Source organism: Herpailurus yagouaroundi, unplaced genomic scaffold (assembly GCF_014898765.1).
Source record: "Herpailurus yagouaroundi ecotype Mexico unplaced genomic scaffold, PumYag 141, whole genome shotgun sequence".
NCBI classification, from domain to species: domain Eukaryota; kingdom Metazoa; phylum Chordata; class Mammalia; order Carnivora; family Felidae; genus Herpailurus; species Herpailurus yagouaroundi.
Genome location: NW_024412396.1, coordinates 8,484,810 through 8,498,470, shown reverse-complemented (window position 1 = coordinate 8,498,470; position 13,661 = coordinate 8,484,810). Strand labels below are relative to the sequence as shown.

Sequence of the window (13,661 nt, the reverse complement as noted above, 5' to 3'; positions counted from 1 at the left end):
CTTTAGTGGTTTCCATCCTATCCCTCCCTAGCTTAGTAGTTTTCTTATTTCATCAAATCTATTTTTCCTGTTTTTTTTACATCGTAGGTGATCATGCTGTACCTTATCACTCCTATTCAACTGAACCTTTCATTCCTCTTTGAATTATTGTTCTCATCATTACTCTTAACCTCTGGCCATTGCTCAGCTTTTAATTCCAAGGTTGGATGCCCATCCTGGTTTACTTGGTTTAACCATGTTTGATTGACCTTCCAGATCTCCCAGTCTTGTGCTGTTTTCCATATTTCCTGTTTATCTATGGTTTCTAGTCTTCATATAAAGTAGTAGCATTTATTGAATACTTCTTATGTAATAATTAGATCATAAACGAATTTGAAGGTCTCAGCAACACCTTGTTTTCAGCTTCCACAATGCCTAGCATGGTAGTAAAGACTTTATAAGTAACCGATTAACTTTTGACAAAATGATCTTAAATCACATACTGTATTTTCTTAAACTCTTTCTCAGGGCCTTTATCATAATACTTTTTGTATGAATCAATAAATTTTAAGTTCTAATTTGAAAATTGTGGTATTTGTTAAGGAGGACGAGTTTGTAGAATAGCTGCTAATTGTTCCTATTGTTACAGGCTGTCTCAAAAACTGAATCCTGGGGGAAAAATTGGGCTTTGGGTGCAAAGAAAGGCAGAGAACATATCAGAGTGATGCTTTTAAGTACAGTGGAACCTCAAGATCAAGAGAGGATTTGATAACATAGAGCAACACTGTGGTGGTATATGGGTTTAGAAATAGACTGAGCTATAGGGGAAGTCCCACCAGTTAGGAAGCTAAAGAATCGTCAAGGCAATTTGTCATGGTGGATGTCATAACAGGTAGAGGGGACACTGAGATGAGAAGACTTGCCACAGGCAGCATTCAGAAATCTAGACAATATGCTGAGATGGGCTGTGAGATCATATTGAGGAGACTGAAGTAACATGGACCTTGAAAGCACACCAGTTAGAACATCAGGACCCCAGTTCTAAATGGATTTGAGTCCACAGAGAGTCTTCAAGTAACGGATACTATCGTGTTTAAAGAGCATGAGGTCTAGAATCAGATGCCTGGGTTCAAAGCTCAGACTTTTTATTTAAGAGTTCTTAGGAACTTGGATAAATTAATTAAGCTCTTTGAGCCTCAGTTTCCTTACCTAGGAAACCTTGTAGAGATGTTGTGAGACTCAGATGTGATAATTTTGTGAAACTCTTAGCAGTGCCTGGCATATAAGTAAGTAAAGGTGCCATACTTACTAGGTGTTACTAGTATTGCCACAACTAGGCTATAGAGTCTAGCTTCTAGAAACCAGTTCCTGTAACTTGTTGAATTCCCTACACATAGAACCTAGAAACATTATTTCATCCTAACAAAGAACATGGTTGACTCAGAGCCTAGACTGGGGCTGAACACACTTTAACATACGCCTGGCCCCTGATGGGTGCTCAGTGAATATTTATTGAACAAATTGTCTAGCCATACTGAAGAAACCAGGGGCATACAGAATTGCAGAGCATGCCAGCAGATAATAAAGCATTCTTTACCATTTTGTCTAAAAACGTCAATGTGTAAGTAAACGGCTTTGTTCCCTTAGTCTAGAAGGATGATCAGGAGGTGGAGAAAAGATGATCATGCTAGAAAACCAGAAAATAATATTGCCAAGTGTGGGTGGGAAAAATGAAAATTTTTGCAAACTGGTAGTTTTTAAAAAAATCATGAAGGAGTCATTTTTTTTCTTTCTCTAGAGAAAAATATGCAACATTTGAGTATCTTTTCTTTTAGTGTGTAGGAAGAGGTTAGTTTATACTTCTGTTGTTTCATTGAATATGTTTATTATATTTCTTAAAATATTTCTTTCTGTTTTATTGCATGAAGAATTTTCATGAAATTGTTTCTTTAGATAAGACATGTTTTGCAGCTCTGAGATAATCTTGTTATCTTCTGCATGTTCCGAAAAATGAAGCCCATTGATTATGTATATACATATCTAACATGGAGGAAAAAAAGAAACAAAGATCTATTATAAGAAAAAGAAAATGAACTTAGAGATTTTTCCAAATAGGTATCCTGTTGAGTAAGAAGTTAGTCAGAATGAAAACTTAGTGTCAAAAAGTCAGGTTCCAAGTTAAAACTCTTCCTTCTTCTCTCTCTTTCTCTCTTTTTGGCAGGGCGGGGGGGGGGGTAAATCTTTTTTTAGCATTGATTTCCTTAATTATGAATTCTAATTCATCTGAATTGCTGTGCTTACTTTGCAGGAATGTTTTGGGGAACTAAATTAAATAATATATAAAATGTTTTTTAAATCAGTGTTTCCCAGTGTATTTTTGGAAGAATACTAGTCGGTCCTTCATGGAAGGGGATGGGGGTAAAGATTCCCTCATTAAGACAGTTTAAAAAATATGTGTCTGATATCTTATATTCAGATCATCCCACATCTTAGAAGTGAATACAGTCTTTCACTTATTAAAGATTCTGAAAAGCCCCATGATTAAGAATTTGTTTAATTTTGAGAATATATCAATGAAACACATTTTGCTACGGAAACCTTACACAAATGTGAAATGTCACCATTTGACCTGTTTGCCAATAGTGTCTGTGTTCTGTTGCTGTTCAGTAGACCCTGTATACTCACTCCACTTCCTATTATCTGGTATATAAGGCATTAGAAGGGTTATGTGTCTGCACAGATCATTTAACGCTATAAGAGAATGTTATGCTTTCTGGAGTGCTGGCATCTAAATATAGAAGCTGGGCTACAGTGTTATGATTTGTTAAAAATTACACTTTAAAATCTAACACCAAGACTAGATTGGATTTATGCATTCATGTTTCTAGCCAGATTAACAGGAAATAAAAAAAAGTGTTGCAGATGTGTCTCCATTGCCATGCATTTGATAGCAAGTTGAAAAAAATTGCAGATATTTGAGCCATTTTCAGCTATCATATACAATAAACACATCTTGATTTACGAATTCCAATTTTTCTATTTTAACAACCATACTTTTAATTCCTGCCTTTCCTCTAAACACAAACTGAGTAATAGCATGGAAGAAAGGGTGGGGGATCATACTTTATGGGTGGAATCTTACAAACACTGTTGTTGTTTTTTTTTTAAGGCATTGGTCATTTGTTAACTTTCTATCTTTGAAGTCTTTGTGTTGGCTCTTTTTACCTAGTCAACTTGAAATTGTGGTCTTAGTTGGGGCTTAAGAGTTAAGTACGGGAGTACATATAAGATCCTTTCTGTGTGAGAGTCTTTCCTGAGTTCTCCTGATAAAAATCACCCCCACCTCCAAAGATCAGTATCAAATTCAGCCATATATAAATATTAATTCCAACAAAACCTCAGTGTATCAATCCAAATTACAGGCTCAGGAACCTGGATTGGGATTTTAAAAATTTCCATGTACCTTGAATTTGAAGGGTTCCTGGTGATGAGTGGAAAATATCACATAGCTTTATACTACTTATATCTGGTGGGAAGTCAAGAAAGGCTAGACATGACATGAAAGATGATGAGAGGTTTTTTTTTTTTGTTTTTTTTTTTTAAGTATTGTTTTCTGTATACTTCTTCCTCTCTGCGTTTAGCTGCTTCTCTTCTTATAGGGAAAGGAGAAGACACATTGTATTTATCATGTGTCTGCAGCAACCCTGGAGTCTAAAGCTAGATTGGAGCATTTCCAGAATTGATGGAGAAGAATGACTGACAGAAGTATAGACAGGTTTATGGACATACATAAATACAAAATCATGCATCAGAACTCGGTTGATTTTCTTGCTATGCAAATATTGAATTAGTCCTTTTTCTTTTCTTTTTATTTATTGGGCGAATGTTACTTAATAGAATACACAAGACTTAAAGCTCATTTAAGATGAGAAAAATGTTGTAGTAAATTGTGCATTACAAGCTGGCCACCTGCAAGTTTCTCTCTTGAGAGCCAGGCAAGATACAGGTGTATCTTTTGTTTTTGGCAGTTAATGAAGATACTTCAGCTTACCATTTCTCCCACAAAATTTTGGATTGTATTAATCTAGCATCAGTCTGTGCTAATTACTGCTACAACAAAAGTAAGTTGCATTCTAGTTCTGATGGGTGGTATGAACAATTCTTACCAAAAATTATGTGAATGTTTCTGAGTTCCGAAGGTCCAGTGGGTTAAATTTGATTGTGGCCCCATTGATCTAAATGTTAGCCAGTGGTATCTATTTACAAGAAGATGGATTATTACATCTGGTCTTGTTGTTAAAGTCATATTGCATGCACTTATTCCTCTGAGAGTGTATGTTAGCTTTATTTTGTTCTAGACTGTCATCAATGTACCTTTCTAAAATTTTACAGATTAAATTTGCCAGAAATGCTTAAAGATAACTACTAAAATATGAGCCCATTTAAACTGTAGATTTTTGGCCAGCTGAACATGAAATGGGCATACATTTACACACAACCAAGTGATCTCCATCCAGAAGGCCTTTCACCTAGTGTAACAAAGTCTTCTCATGGTTGACCTCAGAGTGATGCGTCTCTGCCATCACTGAGGTCTAAAAATATGGCAAGAAGAAAGATGGGGGAGGACAAATTAGAAGGTTCAGGTTAACCTGTAGCCTCTGTTACATGAAAGGCAAAAGGAAATTTTCTTTTCTGCCACTAACTGTAAACTTTTAGGTATCAAACTAGACAGAGAAATGTGGCCCAGATCTTGTGAAAATGGCAGAAAATGTGCCTAATGACAATATCAGCTAACCTTTAGTATGTACCAGGCATGAATCTAAGTATTTTATATACATTAAATAACCAAGCCCTAGTTACATTACAGAATTAGACACATTATTGTGCCATTTCACATACAAAGGAATGAAAGTCAGTGGAATGTGCAGACCTGGAATACAATCTGTAGCAGTCTGTTTCCAGGGACTGTGCCTCTGAAATTAGGCTCGCGGCCTTGAGGCTTTCCTTGTGTTTGTGCCTGCTCTGAGCGAAAGGAAAAACAAAGAAAGAGAATGGTGTCCTGAGGCCTATTCTACACTAGAAGTTAGAAGTACAGTGATCTTTATTATCTGAATGGCCCATTTTCATTGCTTTATTTCTCACTCTTGGGACAATAATGAAATCCTAGGAAATTAGGTTTTCACAACTCATGTAAGGGAGGGTTGGCATGGAGGGAAAGGGATAATGTAGGAGTATCCTGATGGTGGCCTTCAGCTGCTGCTGCTTTAACTTGTCTCTTGCTGGTAACTCTTGCCTTTGAGAATGAGCTGATACTATGAAAACTTCCTTATTGAGAGCTAGATATAAAGTAAATACAAATCACCTAAATAGCATTAAAATTGTGTTTCTTCCTTTCAAATATGTTGAAATATTTACCAGAGCAGTGGCCAAAACTTATATATTTTGAAGGACTGGTGCTTAGAAACCACCAGGATGTCTTTGTCATTCCCTCGAGACTTAAGGATATCATTTTCCAACTCTTACCATTGGTGACATCTCTGATATTCACAACTGTATTATTGGTGTTTATCATAAAAATCATTATTTATAATGATAGTAGCCATCGTCAGAAACCTGACATTGCTCATTAGCAGATTCAAGTGAACTCACAATGAAAAATTCATGTACTGTATTTTTATATGAAGAGAGAATATCAACATATAGTCTATTTGATGCAAAATGTGCTAGCTAAATATGTCAGGCATGTATCATCATCTCTTCAATAAAATCACTTAAATCTTAAAGAATGTTACCCATGTACTGAAAAGTAAGGAGATATAGGAACTGTTATCTTTCAATCAAATTTACAAATTTGTGCTGGACATTTAATATATACCAGGCACTAAGCTTACATGGACTAGGTGTAAAATTGATAAAATGCAGGCGTTATGGAGCTTATAGTCTTACAGGTAAGACACATAGGTCCATCAATAACTAGGTATGATATGTTAACTGTTATGAAAGAGAATTTAACAAGGATTGAAGGAAGAGGGTTGCAGAGACATCCAAGTCAGACGGTGGGAGTCAATGAAAGCTGCCTAATAGTTGATTATTCATATCAGACAAAATGGTCTGATTCAGGCTGAGAGAAAGTGTGTACGAAAGTGTAAAAGGGAGAGAGAGAGGGGTACTTGTTCTGAAAATAATTACTGTGACTAGAGAGAAGGGTAGATATATAGGGAAGAAGAAAAGAATCTGGGGAAATACTTGGATAGGAGGAAGAGAAGTAGCTGATGGTAAAGGGTCCCATGGGCTGCGCTAAAGGGTACATCTCCTAAAGCTGGTGGTGATTCCCTTATGAGCTAGAAGCAAGATGGAATGTTCAGAATCACAGTGGCAGCCCTTTGAGGAGTGCACTAGGGGCTTCTGAGTGGCTCAGTCAGTTAAGTGTTGCACTCCTGATCTTAGCTCCAGGAGTGGGCTGGTGGAGAACAAGACCTAAGACCAAGAGATCAGTTGGGAGGCTGTGGCCCATCCCTAGAAGAGAGATAAGGCTCAAACCAAGGCATTAATGGTGAGGATGAAGGTGAGGCATCAATGTAAGAGGAATTAAGGGGATGAACTCTAAAACTGGTCATTGGAAGTGAGGGGGAAGAGAATGTTAAGGATGACTCTCAGGCTTCTGACCCAGATGGTTGGCCATTTACCAAGAGAGGAAACACCACCAGAAGACTAAGTTTGGGTGGAAAGACACTGATTCTGTTGTTGAACATCTTTCATTTAAGTCGACATACCTAAAAGACAGTTGGATAGGTTCTGGAATTTATGAGAGATAGCTTAGCTTTCTTACCAATTTTGGTATTATCTTTACCGAGTCTTCTTATAATCACCTGGTTTCTACATTGACTTTTTTAGCCTCTCTCAGGGAATTACATGCTATTTCCCTTTTATAAGGTATCAGGTGATTGTGATTTCTAGAGGCATTAAATGAAGCATAAATTATAAGAGAATGTGATTGGAAAATGGATAAGATGTCCTCTTTTCTCAACACTGGCAAGTGGGCAGTAATGAGGATCAACAAAGTCATTGCCACAGTGCTTTACCTCTGAGAAAGTTACCTTACGTCTCCATGAACAGTGCTGTGTAATGAAATATTCTTCCTTCCGCTCTGCATGCCATTTAGAATTTAGACCTTGGACTTATCACTGTTAAGTTTATTTCCTTCTGTCTCATTTTGAACTAAAACATTTAGGTATTTTATAGAAAACCAGTCAGAAGTCCCCATATTCAGGCTGTATTCCTCTTAAACAACCTGTTAAAAAGATGTGTTGATTCTAATTCTCCTCTTTCCCACCTCTCATATGTTTGAGTATAATAATCCTAAAGGTAGAATAAACAAGGAGAAAACATGACATCTTTAACTAATCACAGCTAAATATATGAAATGAATATTTTAATTAGAAGTAAAGAATATAAGTACCAATGAAATATTGTTGAACTTGAATCTGAAAAGTGTAACCTAAAATAGAATGTATATACACACTAAAAATGTTAAATTTTTATTTCCTTTCTTTTAGATAAAATATCATAATTTTTATGAAAGCTTCTGCTTTTAGTGACTAGTTTCCATTTATTACATAAGAATTCTCTAGGCAACTTGAATCAGGAAGATTTTTGTCTTGATCTCCAAATGGTATTTCCTCCAGACTTCAAAATAATTTATATTCACCCCATGGATATGTCATCAATCTGTTAAGTGTGAATGGACACTATTCTTTCCTGTACTTGACCAAATGTTTCATTTCCTGAAAATTAAATTACTTAAATGCAACAAACAGATGGTCAGAGAGTCCAGTAGTAGCTGACTCTGCCATGAAATTTATTATCTGAATTCTTGAGGTAGGCCTGAGAAGTTAGCAAAATTCTTTCTGAATACTAGTATGCCATGGTTAGTGTTAAAATCATCAAGCCACTTCTAAGTTAATTTGGTTACTTTTTACATTAGTAGGAAAAGTTGAAAAGTTATTTCACATTTTATACAGAAAAGTAAAATTGTGAGCAAGTCATATGGACCACTTGGGTTGAAACTTATCTTAGAGTTACTCTTCAGTAATTAAAAAGACAATATGAATTATAAATGGTAATAGAAAATAATGGCTTGAATTTGTTTTATTTCCACTCTCCAAATATTATTCTCTTTCTAGGCTAAAGAAATAATTATCAGTATAGTATAGAGAATTTGGATAAATAAGGCATGACTCTTTCTATTCTCTTTTCTTCTGTTACTGTCAAATAGAAAAACAACTTTGGTCATTTGGTTCAATGCAAAAATTACAGCTCACGAGTAAGCATCTATGATGGCCTTGTCTCAGCTACATATGAAAAGCTTTAAAAATATCAACTTATTATATATTCTCTCTGCAGAAAAAAGAAAAAGTCATTTTGCTCTTGGAAAGATTTTTCAGCTACCACTGAGGGTATTCTTTAACAAATCTATAAAGCATAAGGGTTTTTATAAAAGAGCAAGGGCCAAGTGCAACAAACCTATTAGTCTAAAATTTTCTAAAACATTTCTTTTTCCCAGTTGTGTATACACAACTTACAATTCAGTGCTTTTATTGAACTTTTTAAAATCTGTATACCTAACTCTATTCAAAGTCCTTTAGTAAAAATAGCAAAATTTTCTCTTATCCTTTCCATAAAGATGCTATTAGAGGACATTTTAGAGTCTTTCAGAGTTTACAGTGAACATGGCACAAGATAGTTGACAGTGAACAGTCTTCATTAATCCATTCCTTACTTTTGGCCTAGAACATTCTGGGAGTACACCAGATAAACACATTTAAGTCCTCACCTACGTATGGGAGCTTGTTAAGTCATGTAATAGAAGAGGGAAAAGGAAAAAAGAATGGCTGAATGAAGGACTTTAGTGTTTCTAAGAACTCCCTCTCTTAGAGACATAGAAGTAGAAGCACATGAAGAGCAACACTGCATATATATTTGGCTACTTTAGGCAGGAGAGTTTCCTGGCCATTTTCTGATTCCCTCTTCTCCCTCACCCTCCACAGTCCAAACCAGGGTAAGCAGAAGCAGCAGGCTGAGCCACTACAACACCACTTCTGTTCTCCCCTGCCCTTCCTGAGCCCCCTTTAACCTTTATCTTCTTCACACAACAGTTTCTCCTGTGTCTACACATGGGAGACCCCCTGCCTTGCTGCTACCTGCTTCTGTCAGTCTCCTGCTTTCCTATTCATTTTTCTTCCTCCCCACCTAGTCAGTAGGCCTTGATCATTGAAGAAAGCCAAACGCTCCAGAACACTGCTTAAATGTTTGAAGTTAGATTAAATAGAAATCAGTTCAGGGGCGCCTAGGTGGCTCGGTCGGTCAAGCGTCCAACTTTTGGTATTGGTTCAGGTCATGATCTCATGGTTGGTGGGACTGAACCCTGCACGTGGGGCTCTGTGCTGACAGCGCAGAGTTTGCATGGGATTCTCTCTCTCCCTCTCTCTCTCAAATAAATATTGTGTTTTTTTGTTTTTTGTTTTTTCTTTTAAGAAAAAAGAGTTCAGAAAATACTCAAAGAAGAAGGTACACTTAGCACATCTTATGGTGGACTTGTTCCAGGAGGGTCATAATTCAGGCAGGACTCACATCATTCTTAAAGCCTTTCCTGTCATCACTGATTTAAAACAGGACAGCTGAAATGCCTGGAGACCCAGGTGCTGGTCTTTCCATTCAGTGTGGCTCCTCTCTCAGGAAGGGGGATGGCAAGACAATGTGACAGGCTACGTGCAGGTTCGGGAATGAGCAGTGCCATTGCTGGTTTTCCATACTGCATATCAAACACATTTATGCATTTTTTATCTGGAGTCTCCCACCTAAGGATCTGGCACTCCCATAATGCTGAAAGCCCAGCAACCATCTGGTCTTATTTGTAGGCAGTAGGGACAAATAAAGTAATAGTAGTGACAGTGTGAGCTCAGTTAATCCCACACTGTCCATGTGCTTCAGCTCTGACCAGGAGAGAATGTTTCTGGAGGCTTGGTCTATCCTGAAGTAGCCAGATATGACCAGCTAACAGTGTGACAGTTTTAAGAACAATGACCCCAGCACTCTGGAGGCGAAAGGCTTTGGGGTAGATGTGTAGACATCTGCTCAGACCACATCCAGAAACTTACTATTCCGTGATCGCATTGATGGTACATGATTGGGCACCAAGGCATCAGAAACAAAAGGACCCATCAGAGATCTGAGGCAGAGATCAAAATGGCCAAAGTAGAAGAAAGGCATCCTGAGAGACAGGATATCATCATGGGAGCTTCTGCCAGCCGTGGCCTGGCTCCGTATGCAGTTAATGCCAGGCATCCCTTACCATCGGGTGGAAGGTTGACTACGGTGCACTCTCTCCTGCGGCCCATTCTGCTGCTCACCTCCCCATATCCATCTGTGAAGTCTGAATACTGAGCCACCTCAGGTTTCCAGTCATTTGTGAAATTTTCATTTTATATATACACTTTTATAACTAAAAATTTCTTTTCTAAAATAAAGCTTCTTTTTTTTTTTTTTTTTTTCTGTTCACAGCTATTAGCACATTTAAGTTAGTCCCTGATTCTTCTTTAGGTAGTTTGTGTTCATGATGATTTCTTCTTCTTTTTTTTTTTTTTTTTTAAGTTCGTTTTTCTAAGTTTATTCATTTATTGAGAAAGAGAGAGAGAGAGAGCAGGGGAAGGGCAGAGACAGAGACAGAGAGAGAAAATCCCAAGCAGGCTCTATACTCTCAGTGCAGGACCCAACACAGGGCATGGGGTTCGAACTCATGAAATGTGAGATAGTGACCTGAGCCGAAATCAAGAGTCAGACTCCTAGCCAACTGAGCCACCCAGGCTCCCTGATGATTTTTTTTTTTTTTCTGTTTCTCATTGAAATATAAGTGGAGGGTGACTGGGTAGCTCAGTTGGTTAAGCCTCTGAATTTGTTACAGGTCATGAGCTCACAGTTCGTGAGTTTCAGCCCCGTGTCAGGCTCTGTGCTGACAGCTCAGAGCCTGGAGCCTGCTTTGGATTCTCTGTCTCCCTCTCTCTCTGCCCCTCCCCTGCTTGCACCCTGTCTCTCCCTCTCTCCCTCTCTCACTCTCTCTCTCTCTCTCAAAAATAAATAAATATTAAAAAAATATAAAAGAAATATAAGTGAATATATAGTAGTTCTTTTAATGTTAGCATTTTTTGTTGTGCACAGGAAAAAAAACAAAATAAAGATTAGATGATCAAAGGCTTGGTTGATGACCCCACAGCAACATTCAGACTCAAGCATCATCACAAGGGTCCATCTAATGTTAAGAGTAATTTTACCTGACCTTTGTGACAATTAACATGTCAAGCGCTGGGGCAGCTCATTCGGTTAAGTATCCCACTCTTAATTTCAGATCAGGTCAAGATCTCACAGTTTTGTGAGTTCGAGCCCAGAGTCCGGTTGTCAGTGTAGAACCTACTTGGGATTCTCCCTCTCTCTCTGCCTCTCCCCTACTCACACTCTCTCTGTCTTTCTCAAAATAAATTAATTAAAAAAAAATCATGTCAGGCCAAATGCAGCCTGTCATTAGTCATTGCTTTATTGTGGAAATATTTGTTGAGTGCTTGAGAACAATGCAGGACCACCACAGAAGCCTCATGGTGCACTGAACAAATATGTGCTCAAAACTTTTTTTTTTTTTTTTTTTTTTTTTTTTTTGCTGTTTTCCTGGCAACCTAAACTCTGTGTAAGAGCTTTGGTAGCAAACTACTGCAGCCTCCAGTAGCAGAGCAATTCCAAAAGGTTTTGACTAATATGCTTCATCAGTGCCGTCAGATGCACCACAAGTATAGATTTCATCTTGTCTACGTTCACTTTCTCCCGAGTGTGTAGAGACGGCCCGGTATGCTTATTTAGTATGGTGTGCTTAATATTGGAGATGATCCTAAGAAATTACAGATTTCTCAATATGGCATTCTAATTAAAACCTAATTAGCAATTCACAGTGTTGGAACTTAGGTTTTCCAGCATAGAAAAAATAATTTCACTATGCATAGAAAGTAATGATATATTTTTTGGAGACATTAGAATTTCAAAAATATAAGGCAGCACATGTGGAATATAGAAATGTTAAGAATCTGAAGTGTGGGGTTTCTCCATAGCTTTAAGCTTGAACAGTTTTATATAATCAGTGAGCTTGCCAAACAGTATCAAAAAACTCATTTTCTTCAAGTGCTTTATTTATCTTTAATAGAACCTTCATCACCCTGGTGTTGTAAATTTGGAGTGTATGTTTGAGACGCCTGAAAGAGTGTTTGTTGTTATGGAAAAACTCCATGGAGACATGCTGGAGATGATCTTGTCAAGTGAAAAGGGCAGGTTGCCAGAACACATAACGAAGTTTTTAATTACTCAGGTAAGAAATCAATTAGAGTCAGAAAAAAAAAAAAGATAATGTTCAATATCAAATGTTATCACTGCTTAATTGCAGCTTCCTAGCCTTGTTTAGTCTCTATGTGCAAAGTCTGAATTACACTCAAAAAGGTTGCAGGGGCTTATAGTATTATTTCATTTGTATCTGTGGTCTCCAGAGTCCAGTATCCCAAGTGAGTAATGTGTATGCAGGCCCACGTATTAAAAGTCCTCGTGAAATTTTAAATTGCACAGTGACTAAGTCCTGGTTCTTTGAAAACATTCAAGAACGGGTATCGCTGGAAGATATTATTGACAACTGTTATCTGAACCTATGTTGGATGCTGTATCAATACCATCATATGCTACTTTTTCCACTGACGTTTCCTTAGAAACCTGCTGTTAATTTAGCTCATTTCAGTGCTGTGCGTGTAAAGAAGTTTAAGTGTTCATTGTGAGTTTTCTCATGGCCCTTCCAGTTTATGTCCTAGTCGAAAACATTTTGAAATGAACTAATAGACCAAAATAAAATCATTGTGGTGACTTTCTTCTTTACAGATACTTGTGGCTTTGCGGCATCTTCACTTTAAAAATATCGTTCACTGTGACCTCAAACCAGAAAACGTGTTGCTAGCCTCGGCCGATCCTTTCCCCCAGGCGAGTATAAAAGCCTCTCCCAGCAAAGCCAGCAGCTCTGGCTCCCCGGCAGGATTCTGCCACCTTTCATCCTCAAAACCTTTATTTGTTTCAAGTTTTACCTGTTTGTGTTCATCCACTTGTTTCCTGGTTATATTTTCGGGACTTCAGTTTTGTCCCTCTGGCTTCTTAGTTCAGCCTGCCTTAGCCAACACAGGAGCCTTCTCAGTGGGCTCTGTTACCTTCTGTTGTACCCCGATCCTGGCTTGCTGGCAGTCCTGTGTGGAAAGCACAGGCCCGAGAGGGAGAACACTGGAGTCCCGGGGACATTTAAATTTAGTGTTGTTCTCAGGGACAAGGGCAAAAGTTTCTGCTTTCCCTCAGCTCCGAGGATGGAAAGCAACTGCATATCTTCCAATGGAATCATGACTGAAGTGACCTAAGTCCCTGAAATGACCTAAGTCGCTAAGGCGGCTGTCTGCCTTGCTTCCTTGGCATCTTCATGTCCTGTCTAGGTTCCCACACGGAGTTAGTTTGGAGGAGTATTGTAGGTAACATGGCAAGCCTCTATGCTTATCCCTCAACCTTTCTTTCTTTCTTTTTCTTTCTTTCTTTCTTTCTTTCTTTCTTTCTTTCTTTCTTTCTTT

General features: G+C 37.9%; 1 protein-coding gene across 3 annotated transcripts in view; it reads left to right on the top strand.

Moving 5' to 3' along the window:
* PRKD1 (protein kinase D1) overlaps nucleotides 1-13,661 on the top strand; it is a 339,240-nt gene that overhangs the window by 304,262 nt on the left and 21,317 nt on the right. For all 3 annotated transcript variants that reach the window (XM_040476845.1, XM_040476846.1, XM_040476844.1), the window contains 2 exons: nucleotides 12,221-12,382; nucleotides 12,937-13,035. In XM_040476845.1, the coding sequence (XP_040332779.1) occupies nucleotides 12,221-12,382; nucleotides 12,937-13,035 (261 nt within the window). The remainder of the gene's footprint in view (nucleotides 1-12,220; nucleotides 12,383-12,936; nucleotides 13,036-13,661) is intronic.